This window comes from Oratosquilla oratoria, chromosome 1 (genome assembly GCF_046742065.1).
Source record: "Oratosquilla oratoria isolate Oo_2021 chromosome 1, ASM4674206v1, whole genome shotgun sequence".
NCBI classification, from domain to species: Eukaryota; Metazoa; Arthropoda; class Malacostraca; order Stomatopoda; family Squillidae; genus Oratosquilla; species Oratosquilla oratoria.
The window spans coordinates 126268862-126291212 of NC_134777.1; the positions used below are offsets into that span (position 1 = coordinate 126268862).

At 36.8% G+C, this 22351-nt stretch overlaps 2 protein-coding genes across 5 annotated transcripts; one reads left to right on the forward strand and one right to left on the reverse strand.

The window, feature by feature from the left end:
• Nucleotides 1-573: 573 nt before the first annotated feature.
• On the reverse strand, nucleotides 574-11013 carry LOC143026536 (uncharacterized). 4 transcript variants are annotated; one of them, XM_076187108.1, is made up of 2 exons: nucleotides 10867-11013; nucleotides 574-7441 (listed from the first exon to the last, which is right to left on the reverse strand). In XM_076187108.1, exon 2 carries the CDS (start codon nucleotides 7149-7151, stop codon nucleotides 4032-4034), a length of 3120 nt encoding a protein of 1039 aa, XP_076043223.1. In that variant the 5' UTR covers nucleotides 7152-7441; nucleotides 10867-11013; the 3' UTR covers nucleotides 574-4031. The 4 variants fall into 4 exon arrangements, with proteins under 4 accessions (XP_076043223.1, XP_076043241.1, XP_076043214.1 ...); XM_076187126.1 differs by lacking the exon at nucleotides 10867-11013 and adding an exon at nucleotides 10762-10825; XM_076187099.1 differs by lacking the exon at nucleotides 10867-11013 and adding an exon at nucleotides 10512-10726.
• Nucleotides 11014-11293: 280 nt separating this feature from the next.
• On the forward strand, nucleotides 11294-21281 carry LOC143029806 (COMM domain-containing protein 8-like). Its single transcript, XM_076192833.1, has 6 exons — nucleotides 11294-11406; nucleotides 11941-11944; nucleotides 12080-12208; nucleotides 13805-13930; nucleotides 16262-16411; nucleotides 20034-21281. The coding sequence occupies exons 1-6, from the start codon at nucleotides 11294-11296 to the stop codon at nucleotides 20205-20207; spliced, it is 696 nt and encodes a 231-aa protein (XP_076048948.1). The 3' UTR covers nucleotides 20208-21281.
• Nucleotides 21282-22351: the final 1070 nt, after the last annotated feature.

Below are 22351 nucleotides of genomic sequence, written 5' to 3' on the forward strand. Positions count from 1 at the left end.
CTGTTGAGTGTAATACACATTGCCTCAAGTTTCACAGAGTGGAAAACCTGCATCCCCACATTGGCTATTGTCTGCAGCCCCTCCAACAGATCTTTCTGGAAAGAAACTTCAGACTGTTATCCGTGTTGTATTAGTGTGGAATTGTTTCCATATCACTGGCTAAAAGTGGTAGGGGAAGGGGCATAGTTGCCAGATGTTAGTCCTCCATGTGCAAAAATCCTAAGAAACATAGTTGCAATTGATAGATATCTTGGGCCAAGTACAGAGAACAAGTGTCATCCCCTCAGGGCTGCACTTCTTGATGAAGGTGTGGGGGTTGACAGGTTTTGAAAATGGGCAGATTTGCTGTCCATCTTACAGGACCACCACATACTGGTACTGTCATTGGTCCCTGTACAGCAATTATCACTGGTTAGTGATATTAGGTGCGAGTAATATGTACAATTTCCCACATAGTTTGTGGGTGTTAACTCTAAGCAAACAATAAATGTACTATCCGACTGCTTGTCTAGATGTACTTTTCATAGTACTATTACTACTGCATCAAAGGTTTGTGAAATGACACACATATGCTGCAGTGTGTGGAAATCTAATTGTCAAAGTAGACTTCACAGACATACACCTGATACAATACCAATACCATGGACAGGTGGTGGTAATAGACTACCAAATAATAGCACAATGACTAACTGTGTAGCTAGATCATTAACTTTAGGGTTGTTAAACTGTAAAAGTTACATATAAATGTCTGATTGTTTAAGCCATTCAGTTGCCAAGCATGAATGACCTCCTAGAATAATTCTAAGGTTTTGATATTATCCTCTCTTGTCATACAAGCATAGACTAAAGAAAATAATAACATCATTAGATGATGTATAATACAGCATTTCAATAAAAATTTGACTGAATATATATCACATCAAGGTTTTATCACAAATTATTCAATTCACATTTTAGAACTGTGTAAAAAAGATATCTGATTTGGGCTTATGACAATCTTCATCTTATATCAAGAATAAAAATACTAACATAATCCATTCACATCACACTTATATACTTCAATAACAACAGGATTAAAAGCAATTCTTTCACAATCCAGTGCATAATAATTGGTGCATAAGAAACTTAATCCCACATAATATTTTCTTTATCAAAATGTTTGGGAACCAATTAGACATAAGTTGACTACAGAATATTGGAACACCAAATGCGCTGAATCCACCGAGTGCAATGTAATACCACTGGAAATGAGATTGTACAATCCATAGCATACACAGGTACATTGTGAAAGCGTCGTATGTTTGTGTCCATGTATGGGGTATTACTGATTGTGCATTTACAAGCAATTTTACACGACTTCAGAAAGAGTAAGAATTGTGAACTTAGTGCTATAAAGAAAGAGTACATGCCTGTGTCATCTAATAATTATCAGGACAGCTTTATTGACCTCATTTCACTGAAGAAGAGCATTATATTTGCACATTTCAGTGGGTTACCCCATGCAATTTTTTTTTTTTTTTAATGATAATATTCAAGTGCGATTAAAAAAACAAAACAAAAAATTTAACAAATGTGACCCTTCTATCTCTCATCAACCACACTTCAATTCCTACTCCATGCACCTTCCTCATTAAGCGCACCTTACATCATTAACTCGTGACAACTCTCCATTCCTACATACAATCAAAAAAATATCTCAACAGAGGAGAATGTCTGCCCAGTAAAAGAACATGAGTATATGACTATCATGGTGAGGATCTAAGAGCACTAGCCAAACTCCTTTATTTGCTGTGCCACTCTCCCAAACAAGAAAGAGTATCACATATATATATATATATACATATATATATATATATATATATATATATGTATTGAAAAACCCTTTTTCCTTATAAGGGGTGGCCATGTCAAAGCATACACCCACCTTCACCCATCCAAAAACCCCATCTTACCTCCTTGTATATGTGTATATATATATATATATATATATATATATATATATATATATATATATATATATATATATATATATGAATACAGTTTCATCTATTTTACCTTTACATATCACATAAACTTAACCACAACAATTCTATACTTTTTTAGACCTTCAAAACCATGGCACGCTAACTCTAAATTTTGCTGTTGCAGATCCTATATAACAAAATTTGCAGCTACCATTCAGATTCTACCCTAATAGCTTCAATAAACCGAGACTGTATTCCGACCAGGAACCTTTTTTTCCCACTGCACAATAAAAGTTTGTTTTGCAACAACCAAATCTAAGAAAGTATGTCATGGTAATGTACAGGTTAACCAGGCCAATTTAAGCTGATATATAATTCTAACCTTCTCAACAAATGAAATAGCATATTGGATGGATTTTGTTTTAGATGGTGCGAGATAAATTTCATTCAGTTTCAGGGGTGGGTTGACGGACAACAGATTGATGTCTTGGTTATGCCAGCCTCTTACCTGAATAAAATAATTTGGCAATAACCAGTACATAAATAACTGCACCCCACCCCCAATAAAGGGATTGCAAAATCCCTCTAACTACGCAACATTTCTGATTTTGTTCTGGCTAACAATAGACAACTTTATTTTGCTAAAGGATAAATTCCGGAGTAAAATTGGTCTAGATTCCCTTAGCAAAACCATTTGTCTTTAGCCAGACACAAACCTGCAAAGGATACCACCAAACCAAATGGGTACACCATCAGATGCTCCTTCCTAACTCAGTCTACCATTTCCTATATCACTATATCACGGGCTCTCGACTTCAACCCTATATCAGGCAGATGGCACACCCACACCTGAGGAGAACCAGCTGGCAACAGCAAGAAGAACTCGAAGAAAAAAAGAAAAATGTAAAGTGCCATTGTGCAATAAAGGGTTAAAATTACGATAATTTTAACCTTTTATTAGACTGAGGTCACCCTCTACAGCTGCAAGAAATTGTTGCACAATAGAAAATGATGCATCCATGCCACCCAATTAAGGGTTAAATCGAACTGAATAATGAAATTCTAGTGCCAGGTATCAAATCCCAATAAAGGGTTAAAGGAGTACTCAAGCCCAAATGTCGCTCCTTTTTTTTACGAGTATTATACTACTGTGTATACAATGGATAAATACAGCTCATAGGTATGCATATAGTCCTAAACAAAAGGTTCCATCATATCAAACGAACTGACTGAATATGCAGATTGCAGGATTATTTTCTCTTTTGTATACATGTCTATAGATGCAGTCAGGATGAAACAGAGAAGTGTTGCTAAAACTGTGAGTGCTCAGGATAACCTAAACATTTATTGACACTTATTACTGGATACTATACTGCAGTGCTAGATTGTTGCAGTCAGAACATTTAAGAAAATCTAACTAGCCCTCTCTAGAACAGGATATGACAGTGTGTGCTGATCTAGTAGGGTAATGTTATAGTCTAAGAACAACAAACTAATGCCTTCTAATACAGAAATCAATGTCTCTAGGATGGAAATTTATCTTCCATTATGGCAGTCTAGAGTTACTTATATATATATACTATGAATGATATCTTGATATCTTTTTATCTATGAGATAAAACTCCATGGTTTCCCTAATGGGCTGGTCTGGTCTGTCTCTGCCATTTCAGCATTCCCATTCCTGGGAATGATCTCTTCAGCCAGATCCTAAAACTCATCTTCCACAGAAGCATTCCAACTGCTACATATCACAAGTACTTCATCAAAACATGGGGTGGTGTCACATAACTAACATGTTTCTGCAAAGGTTTCAAGCTAATCAGGTTCACGTAATGCTCACTGACAGCAGGAATGCCTTTCTGGAAGTTGACTAAAATTTATTTTTATTTTTTTAGAAAAATGCCCCTGGCAATAGGGGTTGTCCACAGTGAAACATCCTTATGTCTAGCTATCAAATAATATATTGCCTCACTCGAGCATCCATGCATTTATATCTCTTTCAAATATTAAGATTTACTTAGATACACATAAAATAATCTATTTTATCTAATTCGAAGACTGATTACTTTAGCCCATATTATCACATGCATTATCACTTTTGGAATGTTCGGACCAAACATTGGTAATTTGAATTTGCGGAAAGCCTGGCTCAACAGTTGGTTCCCCTGATGGTTTCTTGGTGTTGCTTTCCTTTTCCGAGTCTTCTTCTGCAACGGGATCTTGAGGCGATGTATTGGGATCCTTGTCTGTACAAACTTGTGAACCTTTGTTTTGCTCTTGATCTTCTCTTGGCAATTTTGTAGAAGAAAGGTCTTTATTAGGAGTTTCAACAACTGACTGGCTAGATTCCTTTAACAAAGAAACATTTTCTACACTATTTTCTATATTATGTGTTCCATTTTCTACACACGTACCCATTTTGTCTATTTTCTCATCTTCACGTGAAGAGGATTCTTTCAATTTTTCTTTGATTTCTTCGAAGGCCTTTTCTAAACTACTTTTCTCTATACAACTTGCACCAACTTTCAGAGATTCCTCTGCTTTCTTTCGTAGATTTGTAATGATATCAAAGAGTCTTTTGTTTGCTTCCATGACCTTATCCACCCATGGGAGACCTTGGTTTGTGTGTACTGGAGGATCATTTGAACTCCTTTGCGATGAAAGACATTTTACATTTTCTCTGTGGCAGGACTGAGTGAAATTAGATGCATCTGTTGTAGCTGCTTCGGGAACTGTTTCCTTGTGAGGGAAAGGTATATAAATCCCTGCATCATATGAATTATCATCATGATCAGGTCTCTCTTCCTTTATGACCAGATGGTCACTGTGGTCTTCGATCACATCAGTTTCATTCTTAATACAAAGCTTATGGTCAAGAATGACCGATGGATTTATTTTGCTATGATCATCAACGTCCATCATTACAGGAACGTCCATCAAGTCACCTTTCCCATCCATCTGCTGTTTAATCTTCTTAAAGACAAGAGACAGGGGCGATGACTGGTAACATGCATATTCGTTTCTTGTTTCGCCATTTGCTTGTAGTAACTCGTGTGAAAGTACTGCATCTGATTTCTCATGGACAGGTCTGTGTTTGATGAGAGCAGCTGGTGAGTAAAACTTGGAGCTGCAGTCAATGCATGCATAGATACCATCGTTGCAATGTAATTCTTCGTGCTTCAACAAATCCATTGGTTTAAAAAATACTGCTGGACACATTCTACATTCTTGGTAGTGAAGTTGTGTGTGTTTCACTAAATGTTGTTCAAGATGAGTGATTCTGGAGTATGACATTTCACATAAACTACACTGATATGGTCGGTCTTTGCTGTGTGTCGTTTCATGTCGAACTAAATCCGAGGACGACACAAATCTCATTTGACACTGTTGACAGGAGAATTTCTTTTCTCCTCGATGCCTTCGTAAATGCAGATCTAAGTGACATTTTCGAATAAATGTTGAAGCACACAATTCACACGTAAAGGGTCGCTCGCCTGTGTGGATTCTTACATGCCTATTAAGCTCTGATGGCGACTTAAAAAGAACCGTGCAAGTCTCACACTCGTACTTTTTCTTGAGTCCGTCTTGCACCTTTCTGCGGGTCTCTATGGCCGTTGTCCTGGTGGATCTGGTCCTGTAGGTACCTCCCCCTTCATCATTTTTCTTGCTCTCTTCCAACATCGCAGTCCTCTTTGATCTCGTCACAACTGAATTGGACTTTTTTTTTGTTTCCAGTAACTCGTTTCCTTCATCACTGTTACCCTTCCCATCCCCCACTTGTTCTTTATTCTCCTTTTCTGTCTTTGTACTCACTATTTCTTTCTTGAGGCCTCGAAAAAAAAAATTGGCTTTTTTTTCACTTGGTTCGTTATTTCCGGCCTCAGTAGCTGCTACCGCCTGCTGAATCTCTTTGTTTTCATTACCATTTTCAACTGAGTCTTTTTTTTTACCACTCTCCGCCAAATCAAAATTTTCATTTCCTTCTTTACACTTTTCCTCAGCTTTTTTTAAAGACTCGTGTGATTCTGTTGTAACCTCTTGCTTCCCAATTTTTTCAAATGATTCGTGTAGCTGATCCGCTACATTTTTGGCACTTTCTACCTTAACACTGTCAGGATCATCAAATTCTTTCAGTTCTTTTTTGACATAATTTTCCTCAATCTTTCCGATCTCCTGCTTGCCAGGTTCAACCTTTATCTTCCGTTTTTTCCCCCTTCTCCCTTTCACATACTTGTACTGAATAAGGTCGACTTCATCTTCGAAGAAAAGAATATTATCAACTGCTTCCTCATAGGAGTATCTCTTCTTGCGAGTTATTCTCTCAGGCATTTCTCGTCTATTTGCAATGCCGTAGTTCTTCTGACCGTAGTTACTAGACTTGGGTTGGGAATTAGGGGGCCTGCCAGCAGTGCTGCTAGTAGATGTCAAGTTTGTATTCTGAGGTGCAGTTGTCACTCTGGTGCTTTTGGTTGTTATGGTTATGCTTCGTGTGTTGATTGGATACGGCAGAGGCGGCAGGTTGGGAAAGACTGAGGTTGTATTGCTTTCCTGTTGTACTTCGTCATCTCCTCCCTGGTCAACCAGAATGTCATTCGGAGAGATAAAACATGTCAGGTGAATGCCATGGGCAGTATGAATGTGCTGGTTAAGAAAGGCCAAAGTGACAAACCACATGTTACATTCCTGGCACTGGTATTTATTGGCTTCATGCCTCCGTTTGTGCAGATCCAAATGATCCTTGCGCTTAAATGTTGCATCACACATGTTGCATCGATATGGGCGTTCTCCACTATGAATTCTCTTGTGCCTCAACAGCTCATAAGGTGTCCTGAATGTCACAGCGCACTCATCACAGGGATAGATTTTCCTATCCAAAGCAAGATCAACTTTGGCTCTTTGTCTCCAAGAGAGGCTACTATCTGAATGGCTTCCATCAGGTCCTTCCAAATCAGTTCTATCACACTCAAAGCCGTCACTGCCAACAGATTCAAAGATGCTGTGAGCAAAATATTTAGCATTTTCAAAACCTTCACCTTCTGTAAAATCAATGTTGGGCAACTTCAAATCAGGAATATCTTTGGATGCTCCTTGGGAAGAATCAGTACACAGATTATTATCATCACCTTTAGTAATTTCCTCGGTTTTGTTTTCTTCTGTACATTTCTCCTTGACACTGAGAGTACTCATAGTTGTCTCAGTTCTAACTATTATAGATTGCTATGCTTGGTTGTACATCCTTCTATATCATTAATTCAAAAACACTTTCACTGCATTAAAAGAATAAATGCGATAATATCAACTTTCGTCAATCATTTGTATAAAACAGGAACTAATAAAAACAAAAAGTGCCACAAAGCCTGTTAGCCATACTGAATAACAACAGCAGGCATAAAGAGCTGCTCCTGAGAGGGCACAAAACTAAAAGGTGCTGCCTGGCTGAAATTTCGTCTCCTTTCCATTGCTCCTGCCCTGTTTACCTGAAATGTACAAAAAAGTCTGAGTGCAGAGGTGAAATCTATTTCACTTTGAGACAATCTCTTTCAAAATAAATAAACAAATCTATGAATATATAAATAACTAATTAATTTAAAACCTATTTCACTTTGAGACAATCTCTTTCAAAATAAACAAATCAATGAATATATAAATAACTAATTAATTAAATATATATATATATATATAGCATTTATGTGCATTTCTAAAGAAATACAAATGCAACTTGCAAGCATAGCATCTACTCAAAGTCCAATTGATTAAGTAATAATCTACCTAGAATTCTTTAGGATTACAAACAAGCCCATATGATACATAGTAACATATACAAAATAATTTTTCAAAGCTCCCCAAATTCCACAAAGTCACACTAAAACATTTACAGATGATGTGAAGATCATATAAAGTGCAAGAGATAAGGACTATAGGTTGAAGTAGAAAGAAATTTGCTGTACATAAGCATGGAGTCGAGAGTGAAAAACAAATTTCAACCAGTCCCTCCACTGTCCCACATTTCTTCTACATGAGAGCCCAACTCCCAGGTACCCGGCAACAGCCACCAGATTGGCCCACAAGTCACCCATTTAAGAGATACTGTGTTGATGTCTTCAATTATCATGCCTAGCTTCAAATTTAGGTTGTGAAGTATCAAATATGAGGTATTGGATTTTAGGGCTTTTGTCCACTGGAGACCTCGGATAATGAATTGACTGGCTGATGTCTAATGGAAGAGTTGACCAGCCAACTCCACGAAATGCATAGTATATAAATGGAGACAGGCTATACTTAAAAAAGACCATCACTGAATTATTCAATGGGATAAGAAACAACTACAGATTAAACACAAGAAAGATCTGGGAGTTCTAATAAAGGATAACCTGTCACCTGACAAATGTGCAAGGTTATAGACAAGGCATACAGATTGCTGAAGAATATAACAGTGGCTTTCTATAGATTACATGTATAATGAAATGATAAAAAAAAATTCATGGTGCTAGACTGGAATATGCATCAATGACATGGGGCATTCACCAAGTTTTACAAAGGAACTTTGGTGACATCTCTTTGAACCAGAGACATATAGCACTTTTCAATGACCAAAGACAAACACCCCACCTCTATAATATCTAATTTTGAATCATATGTAGTTTTAGCTTGGGCTATATCACCTTCTAAACAATCATGGGAATTGATGCATCTCTATGGAAAACTATGTTTTTTTACATTTTTCAATTAGTCCATGACCTCATGATACCTTCCCATCTCAAACTAAGAAATCTTGTCTATGTTTTGTCTACTCCTTTTGATGACCTGAACACTAGTCATGTCACCTTTTGCTCTTCCTTATTTCAATGATGGCAGATTCAGCACTTCTAATCCCTCTTCAAAGGTTTTTGCTTTTTTGCCTGTGTGGAGTAACTAATGTATAATTCTAGCCCTGTACAACAATTGTTGTCATCCTTCAATCCTGGTTTTCATTTCCCACCTAATAAGGATCTAAGTATCATTCCTTGGAATGCTTCATGTTCTAAATATTATCTAGAGTTCAATTTTGTTGGTAAAAGAACTACTCCAACAGAATCTTTTTTAAAGAATAATATTTCTAGGTTTTATATTCCACTGCTAATAATTACTGCTTATATCTATGTGTAGAAAATGTGGCATCATAGAGCTATGATGTGTTATATATGTAATATTTCCACCCCACCTGAAGTAATATAAATATTCTTTCTAAAGGACATGGTATGATTTTTTACATTCCTTCTTAATATACTGGACACTTGATTCTATCTGTCATGTGTTACTCACTTCACCTATATTTCTACACATCTTTTTTTTTACTTTGATTAAATCATAGTTTAGACATGTCTACTTCTTTCATCTATGACAAGTAAACTTTTATATCTCTGAACTCATTCAAATATTTGTATTTCATCTACACTGGTTATATGACTGAAGCTCTTAATACCTTAATTAGCTATTACAGTATTTATCATTTATGACAAATCTGCATATCAATAAAACTCCACTTTCTGTGAGGTTTAATATGTTTATGGCTACTGTATTCCAACAAAAATCATTCCCATACAAAATTATTTTCAAAAACTACCCAAATGTATTCAAGTATGCCTTACATAACCAGTTATCAACAGTCTTATTTTCTTTTCAAAAATAACTATAACATTTATGTAACATTAGCTCAGCCTATACCTTGAAAGTCACTAATCACCATTTGGTAGTCATGATAACTTGTACAATCTGTTGTAGAGAATGATTGAAGCAACCAGATGAAATGATCCAATCAATTTCAACTTTCATCCACTTGGAGCCAATGGCAATGCCTTCAATTCCCTCATATATAATAAAATTATTACAACATAAACCACCTTTGGAAACACTTACTGAAGAATTTCTAGCATCCTTGTGACTTGATATGATTCTAAACATTTATTCATAAAGTATTTATGGGTATACTAAAATATTAATATTTGCTTATACAACAGAAAATTATGTTCAACTGAATAAATTACACTACATATTAGCATGTACATATAATTAACTACCCTCTTCTCTCTCCTTGGAGCTAATATTGACATAGAATAAATAAAAATAATAGATTCTACAGTTAATTGTAACTGGTAACCAAGCACCTTTCATTCCCCATTATGCCCTTGGATGATGGTGTACAACAACAAACAGAAGTTCCTGCATCCTCAAGTCTCTATCTGATAATCTCTCACAACATTAACCCTTTAAGGTTAGGAGTCAAATCACAAATTTAATTGTAATAATCGACAAATTTATTTCTCTGACGAGCAAAGACTCCGACATTAAAGGCTTAAAGAGAAAAGGATATTCCACGGGCCTCAAGTAAACAAAGACTGTAGTGTCCCAGTGGGAGGGGCACATACCAAAGCCAAATTGTACATTTGTCCTCCTGTCTCAAATTGTCATCACTGCAACTGTGTAATTTTCAATTAGCAAGATCGTATTCCGCACTCATGTAACCAAACACAAATAAAATGCCCTGTCATTTTCTTAGTATAAATATACCTTGGGTTCATATACACTATACTGGTGAATGAAACTGGTTGGCAAGCTACCAAATCATTGCAAGGTGCCACGGTTGTCCACTTTATCAAGGAATAAATAATTAATTGTAAAACACAAGCTGCCGGATGGTTAGCAACAATCTCTCGTTACGGCAAATCGCCTCAAACAATACGAGAGGTAACTGTGTGTTATTTCTGTGCTATTTATGTTTTCCTTCATAATCTTCACTAATTTTAGAAGGTGTAATTACGAAAATGCTTTTCATGGATATTGTGCACTAGAATACACGGAAGATACGTAAACACACACTGTCAAGTGAAAAATCAATAATAAATGAAGACAAAAAAATACTTACAAATATAGATCCAGCTTTGTGATAAAGCAATGTTGCACTTGTCATATTTAATTTCCGGTAAGTTAATGAGATTCATATATTTTCTAATGAAATTTATCATGTACCAAGCAACAATTAAAACTAGAATAAATTATGAATCACGTATTTGAGCTAGGCTAGATTGACAGTAATAAATGTCGACGTTTGGGAACTTAAAGTATCATTACTTGTACGAATGTACTTACTTTACATGTAGGCCTGCTTCCATACATATTTATTTCATGAACCAAATTAACCTTGTTTTGTGCATAAATTGATACGCCTATGAGTATTCATTAACTACTTATATGTGTTATTTTCTTTTACATTCTTTTTATAACAAGTTCATCGATCTATCATATTCTAAAGTCAAAACTAATGCAGTCGAACGTCTTGTTTACTAAACGTCATGGAGGGCGGAACTTGTCAAGTTGTGAGAGACCTGTCTCTCCAGAAATATAGTTGTGTTAGTACATTCTTAGTGTTTTCAGGTGTCAAGCAACGAGCTAGTAGCATCGTTTGGTACAGTTCAACTGTTTTTCACAGGTGTAATGAGCAGACGTAGAAGTTTTATGTAGAGAATATATTTATAATCTGTGGGAATCAACTTGTAACTTGTTTCAGCTGCACTCGAGGGTATTTTTTATTTTTATGAATTAAGAAACTATCAGAAGAGCTAGCTGAACCACTTTAAGTATTGTTTAGTTTATTTTTAAAATGTGGTAAAATCCCTGAGGAATAGGAATGTGCCAACAATATTGCTCTATTCAAGAATGGAGACGAGTTCCGTGACCGTGAAACTGAAATTTCGCACAATTAATTTGACAACCATCGCAGTTAAAGTATTTCAATTATTTATAAAATGAGATTTTGCAGTATATAAAAGAAAATCGATTGTTGTATGAAAAGCAGCTTGGTTTTATCACAACTACTGTCATACTAGTTTTGAATAATTGGGCAGAAGCCAGAAGTGACTGATTTTTTTTTTATTATTTATTTATTTTTAGATTAGTACACAATATAACTAATAGTTTTACACAAAATTATGTTACTCAGCAAGGTTATGTCATAGTTGTTATAGAGTACTTTACCAGTGTTTCTGTTTTTATGGACAATCGTGTACCACTGTTGTACACTATCTTATAGTTCTTATATTGCTATAGTTAGTCAAGGGTATTCATAATTTTGTTAATAGACTTGTTTAGGAAGTTATAGAGACACCATAGATATAGTTGTATTTTATTACATAGGATTTAGTGAAAAGTACATGACAGAGTTGGTAGTTGTTGCTGGTTATTGTATGAAATGGGCATTCTACAGAATGGTATTGTGAGAGGAGCTTTACATTTGCAAATGGGATGGCCATTTCCTATCATGAAGTAATAATGCCTTGTTCATATATATTAATTCTGTTTCAAAATATGATTTATATTGATGTAAGGACAAAATTATTCTGCGGGATTTTATTGATTTTAGATTTGTTGGTATTGTTCAAAGTATCTTTGTCATGTGTTTAGTATTACTGATGAAAGGACTGAATAATAGTCTAATACTAGCAGTGGAGTGGAGGCATAAAAAAGGGAGTGAGTGTCACCTTTCAAGCTACTTTCTCTGCTTGTTTATTGTTGGAATGCTTACATGAGATGATACCCAGCAGAAGGATACAAATTTGAAATGGGTGGAGATTTATATAATCCATGAACAGATACTTTTTCTCATCCTCTCCTCATCCATTTAGTGAAAGGCAACCTTTGTTCTTCAGCAACCTGTATGGCTTAACCATAACTTTAGTGATATGTTTATCAAGTGACAGGTTATCTCTCTTCAATATTCCCAGATTAGTTTTTTTGTACCTTCCATGATATAATTTAAGGAAAGTTAAATGTGCCAGCGCTGAACCATGCGAGACACCTCAAGTCACTGTCTTCTATCCTAAAATATTATCTTTTACTTATCCTTAGGAAATCTTTTTATCCAGTCAGATAGTTTACCTCCTAGTCTTTCAATATAATCCAGTTTCCACAGTAGATTGTGAGGTATCATATTGAAGGTATTTTCTAGATTTCAGTATGCACTCAATCCTCTTTTTCTTGCAGCATATCAATCACTCTTAAGTAAATCCTTAATAGGTTCAACTCACATGATCTTTCAGATCTGAAGCTGGTTTGGTTGTTTGCCTAAATGTTCATCTATTTGAAGGTATTTAAACAACCAATCTTCAACAAATCTCTCACACATTTGCCATGTTGAACTGGTTAGGAACACTGTTCTTTATTTCAGTGGTATTGCCTAACTTCTTCCTTGTTGAATTGGTGCCACATTGATCCATTTCAAATTTTGTGCAACTATTCTTTCTTACAGTGAACATATATGTGACAAGCAGCAAGCAGTTTGAATCTCAGTGATAACCCATAGATGTTTAACAATATCTATGTCTCCCCCCCCCGTGGTAACCTGTGGGTGTTCAAAATCATGTACATTACTCCTGGTGGTACTCCATGTATTTTCAAAACAATGCATATTAAAGCTGTATGAAAAGGGATTACTATATATATGGAGCCTTTTTTATTACTCTGTCATTCAGGCCATTATATGTGATGTAGAGAAATTGACAAGAAATTTAATTTGTTGAGTACCCTTTGTCTGCTTTAGGAAAGTATGGAAGCTCACTGGCTGAGCAGGTTAGGGTGCCGTTACTTGTGGCAAAGGTAGAGGGGATGGCGGTTCGAATCCTGCCACTGGCAAAGTTGAACCAAGGGCATGGTTCATTAAATTCCATGCTACAAAGTCCTCTGTGAGGGGCATTGTCCTAGCCTTCCAATAGGGGGGAGTTTGTGACATTAAATCATATCATCAGGAAAGTATGGTTTTTAGATGTCGTTACTTTTCAGATTGTGCAAGGCTGCATAGACGAGCTTAGTGGTGGTGCCCCTGTGCTGTACAGTGCTTTAAGGATGACCTTCCTTTGAATAAATTTTGGTTCCTTGTGCAGAATCTCAAAGAAGCAATTAAGATCATCATCATAGAAAACATAAGTAAAGAAGAGGTATGATCTTAAGAGTTTTTACAAATAGTTAGGTTTATGGTGTAAATGGTAATGATAATTGTAGTGATCATAATTTTGATAGTAATAATTGTTGCCTTGAATTTTGCTTTGTGTAAATATGCAGCCCTGTGTTGGCTGGCAGTGGTCCTTGGATCCTTCTGTAATTTCACTGGGAAGAAACTTTGAGCTGTTGTATTAGCATAGGGCAGTTTTTATGTCACCAGCTTAAAGTACTGTAGTAGGAAAATGGGAGGAGTCACTGCTTGTCAATTCTCCATATATGAAAATGTGGGATGAATAGAGTTGAAATTGCTAGAGAGTGCTTGGGCCCAGTTGATGCTGAGTAGTAGCCTCTTGTGGATGCACCTCCAGACAGAGGTGAAAGGTTTGATGAATTCTAAAGATGGGCTGCAGAGATGATTTGCTGTCCATCTTGCAGGCCTACCACAAGCAGATACTTGTCATAGGTCCCAAGAATAAATAAAGGTATACAGTCAATCAGTTGATCCATTGCCATAGGTCTGTCTTGCAGAAGATCCATAACACACTGCAAATGTAGAGTATATATGTAACTATGTATAGATATGGAAGAACAGATACATAGGCATACATGGAGGTGAGGTGGCAAAATGAAAAGTTAAGGCTAGAGTAGTGAGTTTATTTAGAACCAGATGAAATTTCGACCTGTAGGGTCTTTCTCAGTGGACTCTGAGGAAGACTCTAGAGGTCGAGACATCTGGTTCTGAATAAACTCACTACTCTAGCCTTAACTTTTCAATTTGCCACATCACCTCCATATTTGTCAATCTTTACTTGCATAGGCATATATGTATGTATGGCAAATTGTATTTATTTCAGTCATTCTTTTGCACTGGCTTTCTCTTGCACAAGACCTGCAACCAATAAGAAAAAAAAAACGTGTCTGCTGGTTCAGCCCATCATTGACTCGGTGAAGAGATTTTATGGAACTCTGGAATGAGTGAATGTGTGGTAGAATGTCTTCTATGTGGTATTTATATCCATGGCAGTTGATGTCTATAGCCCTCACCAAGTCACCTTCGGACACTTGATGGTTGTGTGAGGACATGGAGGATGTGTTTTTACCACCTAACACAACTTCCCTAACTCAGCTTCTTAACCTACTACATCCAGAGGTAGTCTCCACAATGCGCTGGATGCTAACCCAAGATCCTCAGCCACAACGTCTCAGAAGAGCTTGTTTAGACCATAAGTAAGAAGGAGTATTATTATTAAGATGAGACTAAAGAAAATTTGGAAGAAGTGATGAAATTGTTTGGAAAAGCCAAGGAAGCTCTCAATAGCAAGGTCATTGTAAAATGATGAAAGGGATTGGCGAGGGTATCTTCCCCAACAAGACTTTCTTCAATGTTATGAAAAGAAGGTAGTCCTTATGTTCATCATTAAGCAACCACAGCTTACTGCTGCTGCCACCATAGTCATCCCCCACCACACCTGAGCTGCATGGATCCTCATCAGTACCTGCACCCTGTCTGACCATAAACATGACTGATGAGTGACCATCCTCTTCATCAATATCTGAGGGCTGCATTTATGTTCCACAATCATTCAGCAATTATACTAGCAATGGAGAGATGGGGAAATCATGCCGTACAGTTCTTTGTCATCTCGTCATGTCTTCCATCATCTGTAACAGTATAGTTATTGATGCTATCTTCATCAATCATCATCAGTATCATAATTGAATCACTAGAGGTAATGTGTTTTTTCACATTTTATATAGTTGTTCTATTTTCATTTGTGGTATTTTAGGATGTTTTTAGGTCCCTGATATTGTTTATACCAGATTCTGTTTATTAGTTAAATACAAGGGACAGTTTGTAGCCATAGAGGCATTTACAGAAGAGGTACCAAAGTTTTATGGAAATGTCACATTCGCAAGAGGTTTCATCTCCTAACCATTATGCATAATGAGGTCTCAATATAGGGATAGGGTGGTAAGAGAGGTAAACATAGGCATGCTAAGCAAGGGTTGGAGTTGGTGGGTGAGGGAGGTAAATCATTTGTTGTTTGCTGATGAGACTGGACTTGTGGCTGACTTAAGGAGGGACTGAAGCAGTTGGTGACTCAATTTGGAAGGGTACATGAGAGGGAAGTTTGAAGGTTTAAGCTTAGCCTGTCAGGCCCTGCCGTGGATATGCTGTGTCTTGCTTTATTCCTTCCGACCTGTCCTCATGGAAGATAGAGCTGGGACAGTGAATTGATTGATATTGTACAGTTACACAAGTATCAGTTTTGATTTCTTAAGGAGCTGTTACAGGAGGCCTTTTCAATTTAAACTCTTCTTTTCAGGTTCTTGAACAACATTCTGACATTGGGGCTGAACGAGCCTCTATTTTGTATAGCTGTGTGGATGCACACAAACTTCACCTACAGAATGTAGTGGTTCAAGAATCCATTGCTGACAAGAACTATTTGAAAGATTTTGACTGGACTACAAAGGTAAGCTACTCAGTGTGAAACTTGTTTAAATGTAGTTCTTTAGGGTGCAATGCTTTCATTTTTACTGTTCACTTGCTTCGTGAGTGATCTCTCAACTCCAGAACTGGAACGAAATACACTCCTGGACAAAACACCCCCAGTTTAGATCCAGACAAGTGAGAGTTGAGATTCCAGTGGCAATCAATGTTCCAAAGACATCCAGAGGGATGTGGATGCTGAGATAAAAAAGTACTACATCTTCTGGAATCCCGCCATAGACAAAATTCCAATGCAGGTATCACTGTCAGGAGTAGGATGAAAATGACAGATGAATTTCAAATGCTCTAATCAAATTGTTCAATGCAGTATAGCATTTCACACATTTAAATCAAATTCTAGAAAAAAGTTACATGTGTAGGACAAATATATTAAATTCAAATGCTGGAGTTTGATTAAAATTAGATTCAAAGCATACAGTGTATACAGTAACAACCTATAGACAAAATTCAAATTCAGAGATAACATAAGAACATAAGAATGAAGGAGACTGCAAGAGACCATAGAATGGAAATGACATGAATTTCAAATGCTTTAGTCAAATTTATTAAATGCAGTATGGCATCTCTTACATATAAATCAAATGCTAGAACTAAGATATCAAGTGTAGGATGATATAAATATATGCTGGAGTAGGATGAAAATTAAATTCAAAGCCTATTATGACAACCCATAAGCAAAATTCAAGTTCTGGGATAATGGTCAATTGTAGGATGAAAATGACAGATAAATATGAAATGCTCATATCAAATTGTCAAATCCAGTATGGCATCTTTCACATATAAATCAAATGCTAAAATTGCAAACTTTACAGAATGGAGCATTTAGAGGGGTAACAGAATACACAAAAACTACTCCAGTTGGATGCCTTCACATGGAAATCAACATCCTAACCATAGAACATCACACGAAAATGACAGGAACACAATTTTATGTTGGAACCTTGAACACCACACACTCATCACACTACACCTCACAAACACCACCATACATACATACATATACATATACCAAGGCTTTTTCCCCCTTATAAGGGAGGTAGCCAATAAAAAACAAAGGCATAAAACCCACTCCCGCCCATTCCATCCCTAACATGCTACACTCCCTTCCACCCTCTTCCCTCCCTTTTATCTTGGCACCTCCTGGATGACAGGTCAGTAGAATAAAAAAAAAATACACCAGTAGCATGCTATTCAATCATTTATAAAATCCTACCGTATGTAGAGTGGCATAGGCAGAATTTACCTGAAGGGCAGCCAAGACCTGGGTAAATGTAGGGGAAATTTTTAGGTATACAGTTGTGTCATCTGCTTTGTATAAGTAGGGAACATGTATAGAAATAGGCGAGTGAAGCCATGTGAATAAGAATACGCAGTTGAAATTGAAGAGAAAAATTATGCTTAGTTTATCAATATTAACTAGACTGGTAATTTAAATATGGCAGGAGGGGGGGGGGCCTAGGCTCCCCTGACTATGCCACTGCACCTGTATTACACAGGGGGTCCACACAAAAATGCATGCACACTTTAAGGGCTTTAAGAGATCATGAGGAAAAATTAAGGAATACTAAAGGATATGAAGAAATACAATTTTCCATATAAATGCATGAATACTTGGAAAAGCTTAGGTGATTTAGCTCAAGCTAGAACAACACATGAATTCAAATCTATAATAACTGCCAGATCAAGAATATAGACTAATTGGAACTGTACGTGAATTTGAGGTTAGGATTGACATATTGGAGAATAGGAGACAAGACCCAATGGGCATTGCTCCTTTCCTGTATACCACAATTAGGTAAATACACTCAGGTCACTAAACAAGCCCTTCAAAACAGACCACCAGACTCAGTACTGTCAGAAGCCATCAGACATAAGCCCCACAGAAGAGACCCTCCCACATCTAGTAGAAGCCACACTGGCATGATTACACTCTGAAAATCATCCATTATTGAAGCTGTGCCATCACAGAATAGGCCCAGCCTCAAATTCAAACTGTCATAAATGCAGCTACCACACAGAGGACACAGAATACCTCATACTACAGTGCCCCATACTAACAATTCCTAGACAGCAACACACTATATCTTCTCTGAGTGACTTGTGGACCTGCCCAGAGGCTGCTGCTGTTTACCAGAGGACCATAGGTCTTCTGCAAGATACCAAGAGCTACTGATTGATAGATATTTTATTGTATACAAGAAAGGAACAATGTTTGTAGGTTCCTTTCTCTTATTCTATAGTTACCATACCTCTTTTTGAATTCATGCATGGTTCTAGTTTGTGCTATATCATTTCATAGACTGTTCCAGGAATTTACACATCTGTGTAGATTTTTTTTTTTTTTTTTTTTTCACATCCTTGATACATGTGTTTTTTAACTTGTGTCCATAGCCTTGCTATCCTAAATCAAGAAATCTCTTCTGTCAATTTTGTCCACCCCTTCAGTGCAATGAACATCACAATCAACCTCCCACTTTCTCTTCAATCCTCTAGCACTTCTAGTCTTTCCTCGTACAGTTTGTTGGCAAGGCTGCAGCTCATTGTGGTTGCTGCTGTGTGTATGCTTTCAACCTTTCTTAAAGCTGTCATTCTGTGTGGAGACGATACCATTGCTACGTATTCCAATTTTGAATGAGTGTCTCTATGACTTTTTGTCATCATCTTTTTATCCATGTGGTGAAAGGCCTCCTTTATGTTCTTCAGCAATTCATACATCTCCCCCCCCCCTCATGATCTTATTGATAAGTTTGTCAGTAAACTGGTTGTCTCGTATCAACACCTAAATTCTTCTGTGTGTGTGTTTTTACCTAATTGCTCACCTAATATGCAGGAAAATTGCTAAACTTGTGGGGTTCTGTCTCTTTTTCTTTCTTATATCTACTCTCAAGTTTGCTTATGGTTTTAGCTTGGGTTTTAGCCTCCAAGCGACTCCAGGAATTCATGCATCTATGATTGTGTTTATCTGATTGTATTTACCTAATTTTAGTGTATAGGAATGAAGCTACACACATATGGTACTGTTTCTCATCCTCCAGTTATCATACCTCAGGAAGGTGGAAAAAGAAGACATGGGTCTAGATCCAAGTTTATTCGTGACTGGTTTTGCTTTGAGCTTCTTCAGAGGAATGTTTCTCTGGGTCAAAGTTGAAAGCAAAACTGGTCTGGAATAAACTAGACCTATGTCTTCTTTTAATACCCTCTTCAACATTGTCATTACAGTTCAACAATATCATACCTCAATTTAAAGTCATCTATAGATCCAGCATGGCCTATATTATTGTTTTGTGTATGGATTTTTTTTCCACATCCATCAGACATTTACCCTGTTTCATTTTCCTAGTTTTGTTATATGGGAAGGGAGCTATGCTTGTGGTGACCCATCTTTGTATCTTTCAGCATCAAGTTTGTTCTTAAATTCTTGAATAGTGTTTGTGCACACTGTTGCCTTATCTAATTTATTTCATGTATCACCACTCTGCACTGTATGGGGCAGAAACGTAAGCTACTCTTTTTCAGATCTCTTCTATAATTATCCTTTTTGAGTTTCTTTTCATGATGTAATGTATTTTATTGTTGTATTGCAGGTATGTGTTTCTAGTGACAAAGTGTTGGACTTGAATGAAGTACTGCTGACATTGGATCTCCACACTGCCACTGCATCTACAATCACAAAAGAACTGACTCTGGAACAGGTAGATCAGCTCCTTGAAGTACTCAAAAGCGCTGATGAGAAACTTTTACAAATTTCCAAAACTTAGAAGAAACAAATTATTCTGATTTTGTATAAGAAATATGAGTGTATATTTATGGATATTTTTGTAGAGCTAGAAGCTTTACTTGTGTTTTCATTACTCCTGGGAAAGAGAGTGATTGAAAGTTTGAGTAATAAATCAAGTTCTTCTGATGAATGAATTAATAAAACTTTCCCCTGAGGTGGGCAGACTTCGTTGATAAGCAGTTGAGTCCCAAACTAAACAAGAATATAATCAGGTTGACCTCAGTTCAAAATGTGCAAACTTGTATATGCACTGTGAGTGCATAAACTATACAAGATTTTAAGAATAAACTGGATGCGGAGAGATACGAAAACAGGTCACTATGAGCACAGCTCTTGTCCCATAAAATACAACCAGGTACAACTGGTAAATACTGATTCAAGATACAGTAGAACCTCGGTTCTTGACCATAAGCCATTCTAGAAAACTATATCAAAACTGGTTTGGTCAAGTACCAAAACTGTTTTACTGATGTGGTGGATACAGCTTTATCAAGGTGATTCCACTATGAATTTCACCCCATTTTCCATTTTTCTCCTTTCAAATTGTTCAAGAACTGATATTATGGAGCAAAAATATATATATAATTTTTTGGTCATGAACTGATTTGTTTGACTTTGAGATGTTCGAAGACTGAGGTTCTATTGTACTTTGATTTATACTTTAAAATAATCACTCAAGATTATGACATACAGTTCTCTGTATAACCCTACAAATCATAAAATACATGGACAAATATTCAAGCTATAGAAAAATATTTTATATGAAGAAATAGATTTTCTTTGACCTAGTCTAGTTTTTGTAATGATAGTTTAAACATGGCTGCCATGGTGTTGTATATTGTAAATATTTTTCTAACTAAGCCAGATATGTTTCTTACTGAAGGATGGATTCTGATCTGAAGCAGGATCTCTTCCATTCAAAAACACTATCAGTTTAGAGCAACATGTGGTTGTTAATACCTACCACTAGAAATTCATGATTCAGTCTAGTTATGTCAAGAGTTTTCCCATATTACATGTAATAAATGACAATATTAGAATAAAAGAAAAATCATATTGTGTAATTGTTTGACCCAATGTATGGGCAAGCTTTGGCTTCATAAGAATAGTAGTTGTCTTTGTATATCTCTTATTATTATTACCTCAGGGAAATTGATGTCCTCACAGCAGCTGGTAACAGTCCATAGGCCCTCTGATAGTACTTAAAAGGATTAAATATCGGACTTCAACATTGTAGTAATGATAATAATTGTTACCTTAAGTTTCACTGAGTGGAAAAATGGCAACCCAACAGTGGCTGTCAACGGTCTAAGACCGTCCCAGAGATCTGTATGGAGAAAAAATCGACTCTTTTCTGTATTGTATTGATGTGGGACTGTTTCTTTGTCACCAGCTGAAAGTAGGAGGAGGGGAACAGTTGATGAATGTCAGCTGTTCTTGTGTGAAAAGTGTAAGAAATACAGATAAAAATAATAGAGATCTGGGCCTAGTCTGGAGATTGAGTGTCAGCCCCTCAGGGTTGCACTTCATAATGGAGGTAAGGGAGTTAACGGATTTTTAAAAATGGGTAGCTCCACTGCCCATTTTGCAGTTCGTGCGAGGACTGACGTCATGTTTTTCTGGTAGGGCTACTACGAGCAGGTACCCATTGTTGGTCCCTGCTATGTCGTATTTACCTAATTGGCTAGGAACTCTGTGTTCACTTGTAGAATACCATCTCTTGTCTCCATTGATAAGATTTGGTTTTGAATTTGGGTATGACTCTGTCTTCCATTAGGCCATCCTATGAGTTGACACATCTGGGACAAAAAATTGTATTTTTTGACAACCTTCAAACAAGTAATCCCACAAGATAGGCCCCATTACTGTGGCCTGACAAGTAGTAGGTATAGTCCTCACTTCTAGTTCCACACTGCCATATCTCGTCACCTCAAAGAGAGCCAATATACGAATTCTAAGCCTCCCGATGTCCAACAAAAAGGGTAGTCAACTGTCCTGGGAAAGGGAGAGAATGTTCCAGGTGTCCATATGGAGAGCCTGCCAGAGGATCACCCTGGGCCTAGCTTGACATGTTTGTGCCTTTTTGCAACACCCCAGCAGCTCACACAGTGAGCTTAGTGGTTT